The sequence below is a fragment of the Ovis canadensis genome, chromosome 2 (assembly GCF_042477335.2).
Source record: "Ovis canadensis isolate MfBH-ARS-UI-01 breed Bighorn chromosome 2, ARS-UI_OviCan_v2, whole genome shotgun sequence".
In the NCBI taxonomy this organism is placed as follows: domain Eukaryota; kingdom Metazoa; phylum Chordata; class Mammalia; order Artiodactyla; family Bovidae; genus Ovis; species Ovis canadensis.
Genome location: NC_091246.1, coordinates 216,925,801 through 216,942,240, shown reverse-complemented (window position 1 = coordinate 216,942,240; position 16,440 = coordinate 216,925,801). Strand labels below are relative to the sequence as shown.

The following is a 16,440-nucleotide window of genomic DNA, read 5'->3' as shown; positions in this document are numbered from 1 at the left end:
AACCTCTCTGATTGCAGAGTTCAACTCCTAACTAGCATGATTGCGTAGTTGAGTGAACACTGTTAGTGCTGTATGGAGCCAACAATTTGGATTTCTTTCAGTGCACAATTCTGCAGTTTAGACCCAGACCAAATATCCCTTGAGAAACCCGGAAACATGAATTAATTTTTGCTTTATCCATACCTTTCTTCTCTTCAACACCTGCATCTGATTTGAGCGTGTGGCTACTACTGTGAAGGGAATCTTTTGAGTCTTCATTTTCATCCAGGACTCCAGCAAAGCTGATCTTCCTTTCATATCTGTGCCGGTCTAATTCAGGGTCCAAACGAAGTCTGCAGCTCTCCAAGTCCTGCAATGTCAGTGGGGAGCATGTGAATGATGGCATCTCCCCAGCACTGCATTGGTCTTCTGGCAAACCTCACTCCATTTTGAGTAGCACACACAGCATTTAAATAGCCAGTTCCCATCTACCTTATACCAGTTTCAGACTGCGGCCATGAAAACATTATCGGCCATGAAAACATTTTCCTTAATCCACAGGTTAAGGATTCAATTGCAAGCCCAGGTTGTTACCTGTGCTTCTGACCAACTGGTTACAAACTGAAGGTTCCAACAACACCCCTCCTCAGTTCAGTTAATTTGCTAGAGGTGGTAACAGAACCTAGAGAAATATTTTGCTGACTAGATCACTGGTTTATCATTACAAAAATGTATAGTCAGCAATAGTTAGATGGAAGTAACGCAGAGGGCAAGGAATGGGGTGAGGGTAACCAAGCTTCCAAGTCATCCAAGGGCACTGATCTCCCCAGTCGTCACATGTTCATCAGCCGGAAGCTCTCTGAACCCTGTCCTTTTGAGTTTTTATGGAGGTTTCATTAAATAGGCATGATTGATTAAATCATTGTCACCTAGAGGTGAGGGTAGTGGGACTGAAATTTTCATTTTTCTAATCACTTGGTGACCAGCTGATCCTTAGGTAATCTAGAGGCATACCACAAGTCACCTCATTAAGACACCTTGGTCACCCTCCTTAAGTAATTCCAAGGGTTTTAGGAACACTGCACCAGAAATACAGATGAAGACCAAACATATATTTTTTTATTACAAATCATCATATCACAGAACAGAAACAGAAAACAAATACCAAGGTGATGTTGGAATTCAGTCCTAAGGATTAAGTAAAATTTGCTCAGCAAACAGGTAGGAAAAGGCAGTTCTGGCTTAAGAAACCTCATGTATGATGGCCAGAGGCACAAAACAATATCAGACAATGGGAGAATCTCTCCTTCTCTTTTAGGAAGACTTCAAATATAAGAGGGGTTCCTTTACCATCCACTTATGAACAGAATGATCCCATAGCCAAAAGTAGGGAATGTAAGTATTTAGTAGGAGTTCAATCTGTGAGGTGAGCATGGACATTTGATTTGTTCGATGAATGGAGACTCGCTCATGCTGAAGATCATAGTTAATCATTAATCTATAAAACACTTTCAGACCTGATAAATGAAAAATATATAAAATGCTAACCTTATTTTTATACAGTGATTTTTTTAATTATGACACAATAAGTCCTTAGATTCAAGTAGCTTGAAAAACAAAAGATAGTTTGAAAAATCCATTTTGTACCGAGATTAAAACCTTAAGCTTTTAACTGTTGTTAATAAATGAAACTTTTAGACTCTATAGTTTCTTTTCCCTTTGAATTAAGAATAGAATTTATACTATGGTACTCAGAAAATTATATCAAATCTAGAAAAAAGAAGGAACCACATGGAGTCTATTTAACATTGTCAAAAAATGTTCTAGGAATATAATTGCTCCTCTGAAATTAATCCTTCTTAGGAAAAAGAAAACAACCTAATTACTTTCCAGTTTGGCAGCTAAATTTAATTAGATAAGCTTCTTAGTTGGGACAAAAAGTAATAACAATTCTGATTCTCTAAGGTAGTCATTTCTTCCAACTTCGTGTATCTACTAGTCAAAACCCTACTTATCTTTCCAAGTATATCTTTCATATATGATCTCTTTCAGGAATGTCCTTCAGATTTCTCCCATGTCTGTGGCCAGCGTTGGCCCTCTGCTCCTTTCTTGTGTGTTGCCCATGTGTTGGTTCTCCTGTTACAGCATATTCACCTCTGCATCACCCTCACTCCCACCTCTGCACCCTTTACACCACCCTTTCTCATAGCCTTACTCTCAAATATTCATATCTACTTTTCAAATATGAATGTGAATTGTGTTTTGCTTCTGATCAGGCTTCCCTGGTGGCTCAGCTGGTAAAGAATCTGCCCGCAATGTGGGAGACCTGGGTTCAATCCCTCACTTGGGAAGATACCCTGGATAAGGGAAAGGCTACCCACTCCAGTATTCTGCCCTGGAGAATTCCACGGACTGTATAGTCCATGGGGTCGCAAAGAGTTGGACAGGACTGAGCGACTTTCACTCTGATCGTTTAACTTTAGAAGCATTTGAGATCCATTGGTGTATTCTTTTTAATGTGATTTGTTAAATCCCATTGGTACAATTGGTACAGTTTCTAGCACAATCTTGTACAAAAGCATTCAACATGTTGTTTTCCCTAATGAGTGAATATAGATGTAAAGAGACTTCTTTATGGTCTTTTTCTTTGTTATTAAGGATCATCTTGGCATCCGATGGGAATTAATGTAATTCCATGCTGCTTGGTCATCAGTTATTGGTTTTACCAACTCAACAGGGATACATTTTAATAGATCTGCAGTTTTGTAGACAAAACTCTAAAAAAAATGTTGTGTTTTCACGTTTGGAAGTTAATCATTGCTTGATGAAAAATGGATTATTATGCTTTCTTAGATGATAAATCTTGTAAAAATGCTGCTTTTTTCCTTTTCTAGATATTCTTTATGAGCATGGTTTACAAAAAGAGAGAATAAAAATGCTACCAGAAGTCATTTTAGGGGGAGAAACAAATACACTAAGTTCCATCTAGGGATGTAGATGGAAAAAATTGGTTAAGTTGGTAAAAATATATTTTTAGCTGATATTAATTTTCCTTTTCACTCACCTCCACTCCCCACTACCCAGTGAGTGACCTCCTGAGATTGCCTAGCTCTATCAAATTAACTTTTATTTATTGTATTTTAGGCTCTTTTGCCTTTTCTTCCTCGTGTGTGCTAGGTCATGTCCGACTCTTTGCAACCCCATGGACTGTAACCTGCCAGGCTCCTCTGTTCATAGGATTCTCCAGGCAAGAATACTGGAGAGGGTTGCCATGTCTTCCTCCAGGGGATCCTCCCAACCCAAGGATCGAACTTGCATCCCTATGTCTCCTGCTTTGTAAGGCAGATTCTTTACCACTAATACCACCTGGGAAGCCCCTTTCTCTTGCACACTTCAGATATAACCAGGACTTTTTTTAAACAAACAAATAATTCACAGGGAAATGATCTTATGGCATTTCTATCAGAAAGACTTTCTTGGTAGAACATTTATGTTTCCTATCTTCCCCCCTCCTCAAGTTTCAGATCCTAGAATATAGTTTCTAATGTGATTATTTTTCTAGCTTATACTTTTATTATTCTGTACATTCAGGTAGCTATTTATTTTTACTGCTGTTAAAAATGTTACTGAATTAATAAAATATCCCCCAAACCTATAAATACTCTTACAGCAAGTGTTTTGTTAAAACTTTAGAATATTTCATTTTAATGGTATTTATGCTTAGCCTGTTAAATTTACTGTTTTGTGCAACTTCTTAAAAAACCTATTTCAAGCATTTATAGCTTCTGTGTTAGTAAAATGGTTTTATGATACTGTTTTTTTCTGTAATAGTTAAAAATGTGATTCCACTTTTCTTTATCATCAACAATAGTTACATAGATTAAACATGAGCTCTTTCCTGTTTTCCAAAGGTCATATCCCCCCAAAATTTATGAACCTATACTTGACAATAAAAGTTATAGTTCAATGAGTACAAGATTTATGAGACCTAGTTAAAGGCAATGAAAAATTTCCTCTTATTGATTGAATAACTGCAGCCTCTGTTTTAGTTTAATTTCTTGGCATTTTCTACTAGACAGCCAGTTGATTATACAGTCATTTTTTAAAGATTTGATTAATTTTCTTAAAAAGGAAATTTGTTACAATAATAAGGAACATTATAGCTTTATAGTGTTGAAAGAAAGAACAAAAATAACTGAATCAAACTTTAAGATTCTTATCTTTTCTAAATCACTATAAGTCAAAATGGTGACCTTTAAAAATCTGAAAATTTGAATTTCCCTGGCAGTCCAGTGGCCAAGACACCATACACCCAGCACAGGGAGCCCAAGTTCAATCCCTGGTCAGGGAACTAGATCCCACATGATGTAACTAAGGGTTTGATTGCCACACCTAAAGATCCTGCATGCTGTAACTAAGACCTGGCACAGCCAAATAAATATTAAAAAATAAATAAATAATGAAAATCTGAAAATTTAACAGAAGTGTTTCTGAGCTTTTATGAAAATGTCAGTATAATTTGAATATTGATATGAATAACACTCACAGAGGCCTACAGATTAACCTTGACTTTACACATGCTTAAGTGGCTGACTTACTTGATTTTTAAGAGTAGTCTCAATATAATAGTGAAGGTGACAATTCAGAAAAATAAAGGTTCAGAATAACGTGAAATTAAATAAGGTCTGTAGGAGGAACTCCATTTCATAGTATTTAAATGGTGCAGTTTCACAGTCCGGATGTGGACACATTTCTCTTGAAAACATATTTTACGTACAAAGAGTTCCATTTTATATTTTAGAGTGTGAGGAAATGGGCTGTGCAGACACTGGAAATCAGAGTTAGAGGAACAACTCAGGAATACCAGAACACTGACTTTTTGGTTCCATTCCTCATGCCAACCTCCAACCCCCCAGGACTGCAGTAGGGTCTTGCTCATACTGAGTTTGGTCAAAACAGCAGGAGAGTTGGCGCACTATAAAATTCACCTAAATGGAAGCACATAGATTGTTAGTGTAACAGTTTCTCTCGTAGTGTAAATTTTGTGTAAAGGGGAGAAAAAAAAAGAATTTGTCTGGTTCCTCAGCTCTGGTCGGGTAAGGCCTATGATAAAAGAACCACTGGAAACACAGTGCCCGTTAGAGAACAAAGAGCCAAGAAAATCGGCTCTGAGATGGGCCTCTGTCCAAAGTGCTTTGTGAGAACTCCTGGCTTTTGCTAGAATTTGTATCTTAAGTTAAAAAAATCAGGCCCTGATGGCATACAAGTGTGTCTGTATGTATGCCTACCTGTGTGTCTTTGTGTTTCTGTGCACATGTGTGTGTATGCATGTGCTCGTGTGTGTGTGTGTGTGCATGCACACATGGTCTTTTTCTGCTTATCTGTATCCATAAGAAATGCTTCAGGAATAAAATATTTGTTCAGAGACATTTACATGCTAAAGACTTGAGTCTTTTCATTCAAAATTTAAATGAGAAAATTCACTGGAAGCACATAAATTTATGAATTGTTGGTATGATTTTTCCAGTAGTCATGTATGGATGTGAGAGTTGGACTACAAAGAAAGCTGAGCACCAAAGAACTGATGCTTTTGAACCGTGGTGTTGGAGAAGACTCTTGAGAGTCCCTTGGATATCCAACCAGTCCATCCTAAAGGAAATCAGTCCTAAACATTCATTGGAAGGACTTATGCTGAAGCTGAAACTCCAATACTTTGACCACCTGATGCAAGGAACTGACTCACTAGAAAAGACCCTGATGCTGGGAAAGATTGAAGGTGGGAGAAGCGGACGACAGAGGATGAGATGGTTAGATGGCATCACTGAATCAATGGACATGAGTTTGAGTAAGCTCTGGAAGTTGGTGACAGACAGGGAAGCCTGGCGTCCATGGGGTTGCAAAGAGTCGGACACGACTGAGCAATTGAACTGAACTGAGTATGAAAAAAACAAACCTATCAGTGATTTCTGGAAAATGCTGGCTATAAAACTCCTCATAGTTTGTGGAATAAAGGAGTGTGGAAAGGTTCTTAGACATTCCTAGGTTAACTGATAATGATCAATTAGACATTACCCAGTGGTGCAGTCTGTTGTGATTTTAAGGTCAATTTTCAGTTTTTTAATAGATAAAAAGAGATTTTCTTTTTATCTATGAAAATCCCTTGGTTGAATTTTTAAACTATATGATACATTTGTTCATTGGATATTTGAGGAAATTGTGACTACTGAAAACCAAGCAGCCTGGCTGGACTCTCCAAGTAGCCTCATTATTAATAAGCTTCACTAACCATCAGAGGCTCAGTGCGTGGTCTGGGCAGACATGAAAAGGTCTCTCGCAGGAAGGTAGTAATCTCCAGGAGAAGTTGGCAGGCTGCCATCTTCAAGGCAAAGGGGCAGCCACATTTAGAGGGGTTCACAGTACCTATGGAAGGAAAGAGTTCTTTCATAAGCAAACAACCAATAAAAAATTCAGAGGCACAGTTTGATGGACATAGCTACACATGTGTAAAATCAAATTGTATATGAGAATGTTACCTATCCATGTGCAAAATGAAACTGTAAATGAGGATGTCACCTGTATATGTTCAATTTACCTGGTCCCTTTAGCATAATCTATACATCACAATACACCTCTTTTCCCTTCCATTTTGCAATTCTATAACAAATGCCTCAGTATCAAAATGTCAATCAGTAAGAATTATTTTCCTCAAGGCATTATAGAGAAACAAAATGCAGCTCCACTAGGCCGGAAAGCCTTTTAATGAAAAGAAAAACAGAAAGCAGCCTTGCCAGATTTTTACGTACCTATATGATCAGATTTATACACGATATAGGCCCGTGAATAGATTTGGAACTACAAAAGTCTTGTCGGCTCACTTTGTAAGAGATGTCTATCTTAATGTTCATTCTTAGGGCAGTGAAGTTGTTTCGGCTTTAGCCCACATGTGTTTCTGTAGCATAAACAAGACTTATTTACTTGGTCACCCATGTTATACAGTTTATACAAGCTAGCCTGTCATATTAATGAATAGCTATACTAGAATATGCAAATATTCTCCTTTGCTTTGAATAATACCAGTCTCTGAATGAGTTAAATGTTGTATCCACCATAGACCAAAAAATGGATTTTGTTATAAAGGCAGATAATGGCCAAGGCAACACTATGGAGATGTAAATCCTCAGGATTAGATCTCAGATACATGACATCACAAATAATGGAGAAATATATTGATTACTTATCAGTGTTCAGAAAAGAAGACAAAGACATGTCTCCCATAGAAGAAAATAGTTCGAATGAATCAACTTATCAAGCAATAACTATATCATTACATATTAGCCTTCCTAAAATATCTTTAAATAGCTCTAAAATATTTCCTGTGTATTTGGCTTTCATAATTGATATAATATATAATCATGGCTTATATTGATAGTAGGTGGAATTATGGTCTTTCCGAAGATATCTGGCTATTGCTTCCCCATGAAAACCATTATATTTTCTACAGAGGTAATATATGGCTGGGGACATTGCCTCTTATTAAGAATGAAAAAACGCTGTTTACAATAGACAGGACATGGAAGCAACTTATATGTCCATCGGCAGACAAATGGATAAGAAAGCTGTGGTACATATACACAATGGAATATTACTCAGTTTTAAAAAGAATGCATTTGAATCAGTTCTAGTGAGGTGGATGAAACTGGAGCCTATTATACAGAGCAAAGTAAGTCAGAAAGAAAAACACCAATACAGTATATTAATGCATATATATGGAATTTAGAAAGATGGTAACAATAACCCTATATGTGAGACAGCAAAAGAGACACAGATGTAAAGAACAGACTTTTGCACTCTGTGGAAGAAGGCAACTGTGGGATGATTTGAGAGAATAGCATTGAAACATGTATATTATCATATGTGAAATAGATCGCCAGTCCAGGTTCAATGCATGAGACAGGGTGCTCAGGGCTGGTGCACTGGGATGACCCTGAGGGATGGGATGGGGAGGGAGGTGGGAGGGGAGTTCAGGATGGGGAACGCATGTACACCCATGGCTGATTCATGTGAATGTATGGCAAAACCCACCACAATATTGTAGAGTCATTAGCCTTAAGTTAAAATAAATAAAAATTTTAAAATGGTACTTAAAAAAAAAGAATGAAAAAGACAAACTCCTCTATTGTTTCCAGACTGATACTTGCTTATCCCATAATTTTTAAAATGCAAACTGAGCTATGTATTGACTTGAAAGTGGAACTAAAGAAGACATTCCAATCTTATATTCAGTGAATGAATGCTCTAGAGTCTACATGACTCTTGAACTTGCCTAGATGTGCAACTGTTTTTTAAAACATAATTGAACACTAATTATTTAGTGTAAACTTCTGGATCTGTGCTTGTAATCCTAAGGATATCATCTAGATTCTTCTTGTCAGTCCCATAGACAATGAGCTTGGTCTTAGTCCAGGCTTTCTCATAAGTATCATCTGAAATATTCTGTTACAGGGAACAATTACTGACTTACAAATAGTCTCACCAAAAAACTGTTATACCAAGCATACCATATTGCCAGTAATACTTATGCAGTCTCATGGAGATGCGAGACCATTTTTGCCTATGAAGCTACTTCCATCTAACATGGCTTTGGCTTCTCTCTGTTCTGAAGGACCCCTAGGAGATCCGGGGCAGTTTGGGGATGTCTCCTGGCAGGCCTAAACTAGATTCTGTGGTCGCTGGATTATCCTCAAGTCCTATTACAAATCAGACCCAATTTTGTGAGTCATTCTAGGATAACCTAGACTCTTGTGAACTTGAGGGAATCTTTGGGAACAACTTTCATCATTAGGTTAAAAGACTAACATCAGAATTTGGTGTTTTGTCAATGGCTAAATCAAGAAGATTTTCTTTGATTTGAAGGAAATGGCAACCCACTCCAGCGTTCTTGCCTGGAGAATCCCAGGGACGGAGGAGCCTGGTAGGCTGCCGTCTATGGGGTCGCACAGAGTCGGACACGACTGAAGCGACTTAGCAGCAGCAGCAGCAGCAGCAGCAGCAGCAGCAGCAGCAGAGGAAGAGCAAAATGATGGTAAAATGCAAAAAAAATTGGTTTGTAAGTAGAAGACAATATGTATTTTTTGATTATTATTTAGTTCTGTCTAATATTACACTCTAGCCATCCTTTTATATTTCATGTCTTTAAAGATGAAGTAGGTTTGGCATCACTTAGCTAAGGATAATCCTTAAGACATCATCAGGGAATCTGCATTTCAAATCACTAGGGTAGGTTAAAAGGAAGAGACCTCAATGTCTTCATCAGTTAATGATACTCATTCCAAAGCCATATTGGAATTTGCTACTCCATAAAAGACAGTGGTACACATACTCACAAGCTTGTATGGTATAGAACACACATATGCACAAAATGGTGTTAAGAAAGATGTTCAGGAATCTCTTTGTCTCTATTCTTCTATGATGGAACTCAATTATACTTTCAATAAATAAGTACAGTAAATCAAACATTCATAGTTCTAATAATCTGAACCTTAAAATTTGAATTTCATGTTAAATATGATAATAAACTATGATTAAGTATTTTAATAGTTTAGTGATTTGAGAAGCTTTTCGTGTTTAATTTCACTTGGTCTAGCCCTTTTTTATATCTTCAAGAGTAATAAAAAAACACAAAACCTGACCAAATCCTTTTCTGGAACAGCACTTTTCCACAACTTCCTTTTCTCATGGAGGATCAAAACTGATCTTGACATTTACAATATTAGGATTCAGAGACTGCAAAGCAATGAATGTTTCATATGGCCTACAGCTCTTTGCTCCTGTCTACAGTCTTCTCCTCTGGTTCCTGCCCTCACTTTGTGGGTTTTATGCACATGCTCACATCCATGCACAGGGAATAGGGGAGAAGGTGCAGTGGAAGACATGGGAAGGTGGTAAGAATGTGAAAGAGGAAAGAAATATTACGTGCTCCTAAAGCAGAGATTCTTACAAGCAGGGGTTCTTGTAGTAAAGGGAGTCTCCTTACTGTCATCTAAAAAGTCTTCCTCCTCATCCTCCTTTCTCAGTCTCCTCTTGGTCTCCTCATCATAAATGAGACCCAGCAGGTTGGCTGGACTCTCACTTTCCCCATGACACAGCTCATTCAACCGGACGCCAATTGCCTACCATGAACAGAAAAAGAATGAAACAGCATGAGGTATATGTCAGACTATAAAAGAGGCTCTCACATTACAGAGGTCGTCAGCAATCAATTCATGGGGATTGTTTTCAGCATAAGTTTCCTCTGTTTGCCATAGTGTTGTTACCACCACATTTCCCAATCCAGAGAAGGGAAGGCACTAATGCTGTCTCCAAGGTCACTGAGCCTAAAGACTTATAGGAACTGGAGTGGTATTTATTCTCACACAAAACTTTTTCTGAAAGTATTTTTATTTCCTCAAAGGTCATTTATTTTATAGATCTCACATAAGGAAGTATGCAGTTGTATTGTCTTTTAACCATTTTTATTTATTTAAAAAGCTTTTTTTTTTTTTTTTGGCCACACCACATGGCACATGGGATCTTAGTTCTCCAGTTCAGTTCAGTTGCTCAGTCGTGTCTGACTCTTTGCGACCCCATGGACTGCAGCATGCCATGCCTCCCTGTCCATGACCAACTCTCAAAGCTTGCTCAAACTCATGTCCATCAAGTCAGTGATGCCATCCAACCATCTCATCCTCTGTCATCCCCTTCTCCTACTGCCTTCAATCTTTTCCAGCATCAGGGCTTTTCCTATGAGTCAGTTCTTCACATCAGATGGCCAAAGTATTAAAGTTTCAGCTTCAGCATCAGTCCTTCTAATGAATATTCAGGACTGATTTCCTTTAGGATGGACTGGTTAGATCTCTTGCAGTCCAAGGGACTCTCAAGGGTCTTCTACAACACAACAGTTCAAAAGCATCAATTCTTCAGTGCTCAGCTTTCTTTATGGTCCAACTCTCACACCCATACATGACTACTGGAAAAACCATAGCTTTGACTAGACGGACCTTTGTTGGTAAAATAATGTCTCTGCTTTTTAATATGCTGTCTAGGTTGGTCACAGCTTTTCTTCCAAGGAGCAAGAGTCTTTTAATTTCATGGCTGGAGTCACCATCTGCAGTGGTTTTGGAGCCCCCAAAATAAAGTCTCTCGCTGTTTCCATTTCCCCATCTAACCCATGTTTCTTGCATTGGAAGTGCAGAGTGTTAACCACTAGACCATCAGGGAAGTCCTATATAGTTGTTTTTAATGGAGGATTTTGCTGCAGGAAAAAATAAGAAGTCACATTTCCTCAGAATGTTTCTGATCATGCAATTTTATGAGGATAGCAGTGTCATGCTAATGAGTTTGGAGGCTGGCATGACTTCTAGAACTGCAGTTTTATTTGTATCTTTCATCATATATGCAATCAATGATTTTCTTATAGACTTTGTTTCCCCCTCATGATACGCTATGGATTAGAAAGAAATGTTAACTATTCTTTTGAAATATTAGCTATTCTTTTGATAGTGCACTGAACATCAACATTAGAAACATGACTTTTACTTCAACACATAAACAACATTGGCTTTTATAAGGTATTCACAAAACCAATGCTTGCTATCTGTTTTTGGAGTCATCATGTACTAACGTCTGATTTTAAAAAGAGAATCCCACCCCACCCCCCGCAAAAGAGACAAAATATGCTATCTCTAATTCCTTTCACATTTCAATTACATGTTGTATAGAATAAAAGAAGAGAATAGGAAAGAGAGTCAAAAAGATAAAATGAGCACTGAACTTGGTCTGACAGTTTGATTACTCTGCGCATTGGTAAAAACAAAATTCCAGCTAGGTTTCTTCTTTCCTCCTGCATCACCCTTTTCAAATATTTAGAAAAACAACTAAATTCTGGGCATGCAAGAGATTAGATTTGCTGTTGGATAGTTACAAAAATATGTCCGTGTGTGCATGTTCGTGCTGTCGCATCTGACACTTAGCGATCCAATGGACAATAGCCTGTCAGGCTCCTCTGTCAATGGAATTTTCCAGGTAAGAATACTGGAGCAGGTTGCCATTTCCTACTTCAGGGAATCTTCCTGACCCAGGGATTGAACCCACATTTCCTGTGTCTCCTGCATTGGCAGGTGGATTCCTTACCACTGAACCACCTGGGAAGCTCAAAAGATTCGTCTGCTGCTGCTGCTGCTAAGTCGCTTCAGTTGTGTCCGATTCTGTGTGACCCCATAGACAGCAGCCCAACAAGCTCCCCTGTCCCTGGGATTCTCCAGGCAACAACACTGGAGTGGGTTGCCATTTCTTTCTCCAATGCATGAAAGTGAAAAGTGAAAGTGAAGTTGCTCAGTCATGTCCGACTCTCCGCAACTCCATGGACTGCAGCCTACCAGGCTCCTCCGTCCATGGGATTTTCCAGGCAAGAGTACTGGAGTGGGGTGCCATTGCCTTCTCCGAAAAGATATGTCTAGAGCTCTTCAAATAAAAACACACGTTGTTTGAGCATCTTGGTTATTTGAAAACACAGGGGTCTCCTTAAACTCTGGAAATGAGGAGTAACAAAAACCACATCAAGACAAAAGAAATGCAGCTTGGTTGCTAACTTGAGAAGTTCTAAGCAAACAAAACAAAACGTGAAAACAAAAACCACCACCTCAACAGAAAGCCTTGTCCTGATGCTACTTTTTTGGAAATTCTCTCTAAAGATGTGTTAGGTAGTTAGAATAGGAAAAAGGAGTCCAGAATGGCAGTGGCTAAAAGACAAAGAAGGGAAAAGCCTATGAAAACAGAACAAAGGAAGGTCTGAGGACTGGAGTGAGGACCTCAGGTGAAACAAACAGCACTCCTGGCTAGCCCAATTTACATAGGGCAGGCCCAGGGGGAGAAGAAAAAACATAAAAAGAGCAACCAAAACTGAGCTGGGGGCTTCTCTTCTCTTTGACTCTTCTGGGTCGACCTCCCCTACACCTCAAGGATGTATTTTCCTTTGCTTTCTAAATAAAACTGACCTGTAACACAAAGCTGTAACACTGGTCCGTCCATCACTTCAAATTTTTGCTGTGGCGAGAAAGAACCGAGGAAATTACACACTCCCCCGACAGAAGGAAACAAGGAATTATGAGTCTGAGTGGAGCCAGAAGACTTAATAGTGGAGGTGGGAAATGTACATGGATCTCCCCTGGACTCTGAAACCAAGCAATTTAAGGTAAACCCACAGTTCACAAAACTTAGAAAGTTTCTCAAAAACTGAACTTGCTTGGGATAATATAAAATATCTAAATAATAATTTAGAACTCTTCAAGACAAGAAAAGTGCCTTAGGGATATGTTTATTCCTTCTTCATTCATTAAATATTTATTAAGTGAGGTAATTTGCTAGTTATTAAATAAAACATAAAGTTGAATAAACTGTTATAGTGAATCAGCATCTTCATTAATATGCCTGAGTAGATTATAAACTTTCATAAAGAAGTATCACAGTTTGGCAACTAGGAAAGTTAGGTTGAAAAACCTGCTCAAGGTCACTCAGCAGCCTTGAACTGGGATTCAAACATAGATTCTCAAGAATTGGTGTTAGGCTAATGGGGAAGGGAAAATAAGATATTTCAGATGGAGAGTTCCCAAAGACCCATATTCAGGAACATGGACTGACGTGTCTGACTTTATCTCTTGCTCTTTACCTCAAGGAGCTTACAGTCTATTGGGGAGGTAATAGCATATGAGAAAAGGACATTAAGTGGTGAAAGAGAATGAAATTACCTTATGTATTAGAAAATGAAGACATTAGATTCATTTCAGAGAATCATACAAAGTCTTATTCCTGTAGATTCTCAAGAATTGGTGTTAGGCTAATGGGGAAGGGAAAAGTGGATATTTCAGATGGAGAGTTCCCAAAGACCCATGTTCAGGGACATGCATTGACGTGTTCAGAGACTATCAACTAAGCCACTTGGTTGAAGCACCATTTTGTGAGCAGAAATAATGTGCCTGAGGGCTTGGAAAGTTAAATTGGGACCAGATTCCACAGTTCTTGAAGCTGGACTTCATTTGGCATTCTGAAGAAGGATTAAAGGCAATTTTTGAGCAGGGGAGAAGCCTTACCACTTCTTCCAGGGACACCATGCTAGCTGTCTAAAAATGTAGACACAAACCAGCTTTCAAAATTCAGTATCATAACTTAGCACTGAACACCTCTTACATGTAAAGGATTGAGATAAATGTCCTTTAGATACATCAGTTCATTGACTTCATCATCTATAATCTTGGTATGATTTGAACAAAGGTTGTGGAAAGAGCTGAGATGCCAGGCTGAGCAATTTGGGTTTTTATCCCAAGGGAAAAGGAGGGCCACTGAAGCACTATAATGTGATTTGCATTTTAGCCTAACCATTCTGACAGCAATTTGAAGAATGAATTGGAAGGAGAGAGTCTGGAGGCTGGGAGATGAGATATGAATGTTCTGCTTTTAGATGGGCTATGCCAAAGGGAGATTTTATTGGCAGTGTGTAGGATGGGTCAGAGAGGGGAGATTGTGGGAGGAAACCAAACAGGAAAATACTTTAGTCATACAGAGGAGAAGTAATAAAGATCTGACCTCAAAGGGCATCAGTGACATGGAAGAGGTGGAATCAATAAGGAAAGGAGGTTGAGAACATGTTCAAAGACTGTCATTTCAGATGGTGGTAGTTCCATCAGAAAGAACAGAAAATTCAAGAGGGGTTACAGATGGGGGTGTTTAAATGGAGAGAAGCGTTTTAGTTTGGTCAGATTTAGTTTCACAACATTAAGTGAATGCCTCCAAAGTACAGATGGTGAAGTTGGTCAGGGATCTGAAAAGTGCTATGGATAGAGAACGGGGTGCTTCTAGCTAACAGTAGAAAACACAGGAATAAATGTAATCCTGGTGGAGATTATACAGGAAAAACTGATAAGAGATGCTGAGAATGTTTACATTTACAGGGAGGAAAGAGGCAGAGGATCAGGAAGGGAGATAGAAGAGATAATAATGTCTAACTTTGTAGATTTATCAGGAAGATTAAATGAATTATTTCCTTCTGAAATGTTTTGTTCAGTGCTTGGTACATAACAGATACTCAAATTATCTCCCAAACAAATGAACAAACAGAAACTCAAAACGTCTTCACTTCACTCGGCCTAATTTTTATAGAAGAAAATCAAAAGCTCACGTCTCCCCACTGGTAGAAGAGCTTGGCAGCATTCCACTGCAGCTTCTGGTTTCGCTTGTTGCCCACAATGGGGGACCGTCCCCTGGAAAGGCCTTTCTTGGTGATGTTCACATGATGTCCTTTCATCCACTCTGGCCAGTTGCCACGGTTGCAGCGGTGCACAAAACGGGCACATTCCAGGAACAATGCTGCTCTGGCTACCACCGGTGCTTCCTGAATAGGGTTGTTAAGGAAAGAGTAATGTAGGATTAACAAACAATGAATCTGACCTTAAAGCGAATGCCTATGTACTCTTAGCTTATTTTTGCCTTTGTATTTTGATTTGGTTTAGCCATATTTCCCCTGCGGCTCAGCAGGAAGGAATCCACTTGCAATGCAGGAGCCACAGGAGACATGGGTTTGATCCCTAAGTCAGGAAGATCCCCTGGAGAAGGAAATGAAAACCCACCCCAGTATTCTTGCCTGGAGAATCTCATGGACAGAGGAGCCTGGCGGGCTACAGTCCCTAGGGTCACAAAAAGTCAGACACAACTAAACGACTTAGCAGCAGCAGCGATATTTCCCAGGGCAGTGTTAACATGGTTACAGTAGTAGTGGGAAATCTAGAAAATGAATCCTTGAACGCAAAATTAGTATTGAATAATGAGACATTTTAAATCAGTTTCTGCATGTAGTTTTCTCCTTTTGGAGAATCTCAAGTAATTCCATGACTATCTTTGCATATTTCAGAGACAGTGGAGATTTGAGTGTGAAATCACTTTTAATAAGGAGGTTTTAAATATGAAGCTTTTTAAAACCTATAATTAGCATGATGCAAACATATATTCAATTTCTAGAACTAGATGTAGATTAACCAAAGATGTCAGTTTTTTAAGGACCATCCACAAACTCAAAGGACATGCAACTGCTCTCTCATTTTGGCTAATAAGAAAAAGAAGAGTTTACTATATCAGGCTGAGCTGTGAGGGTAAACAGAATAAAATGGGGCCTGAAATGAGAAAAAAACAAATGAATGAATGAATGAATGAATAAACTTGATTGAGTTAGTCTCTTTCTCTAATTTTTCATAAACAACAGATCAAATTCTGCTTAAATAGGCATGGTTTCAATTGAAAATGTTTGACAAAGAGGAAATTGCCTAATTGATAAAAGAAAAACAGCAGTTCTTCAGGAAAGTAAAAATATGACTCCATCTTATCAAGATGTGCTTGAAAAATAAAAGCAAGAGCTTTGTGTTAATAGCCAGAAACTTA

General features: G+C 38.5%; 1 protein-coding gene across 1 annotated transcript in view; it reads right to left on the bottom strand.

Moving 5' to 3' along the window:
- UNC80 (unc-80 homolog, NALCN channel complex subunit) overlaps positions 1-16,440 on the bottom strand; it is a 239,685-nt gene that overhangs the window by 100,193 nt on the left and 123,052 nt on the right. Inside the window, exons 24-27 of the mRNA XM_069573767.1 lie at positions 15,188-15,400; positions 10,013-10,148; positions 6,266-6,399; positions 184-349 (exon numbers count right to left, since the gene is read on the bottom strand). Of these exons, the coding sequence (XP_069429868.1) occupies positions 184-349; positions 6,266-6,399; positions 10,013-10,148; positions 15,188-15,400 (649 nt within the window). The remainder of the gene's footprint in view (positions 1-183; positions 350-6,265; positions 6,400-10,012; positions 10,149-15,187; positions 15,401-16,440) is intronic.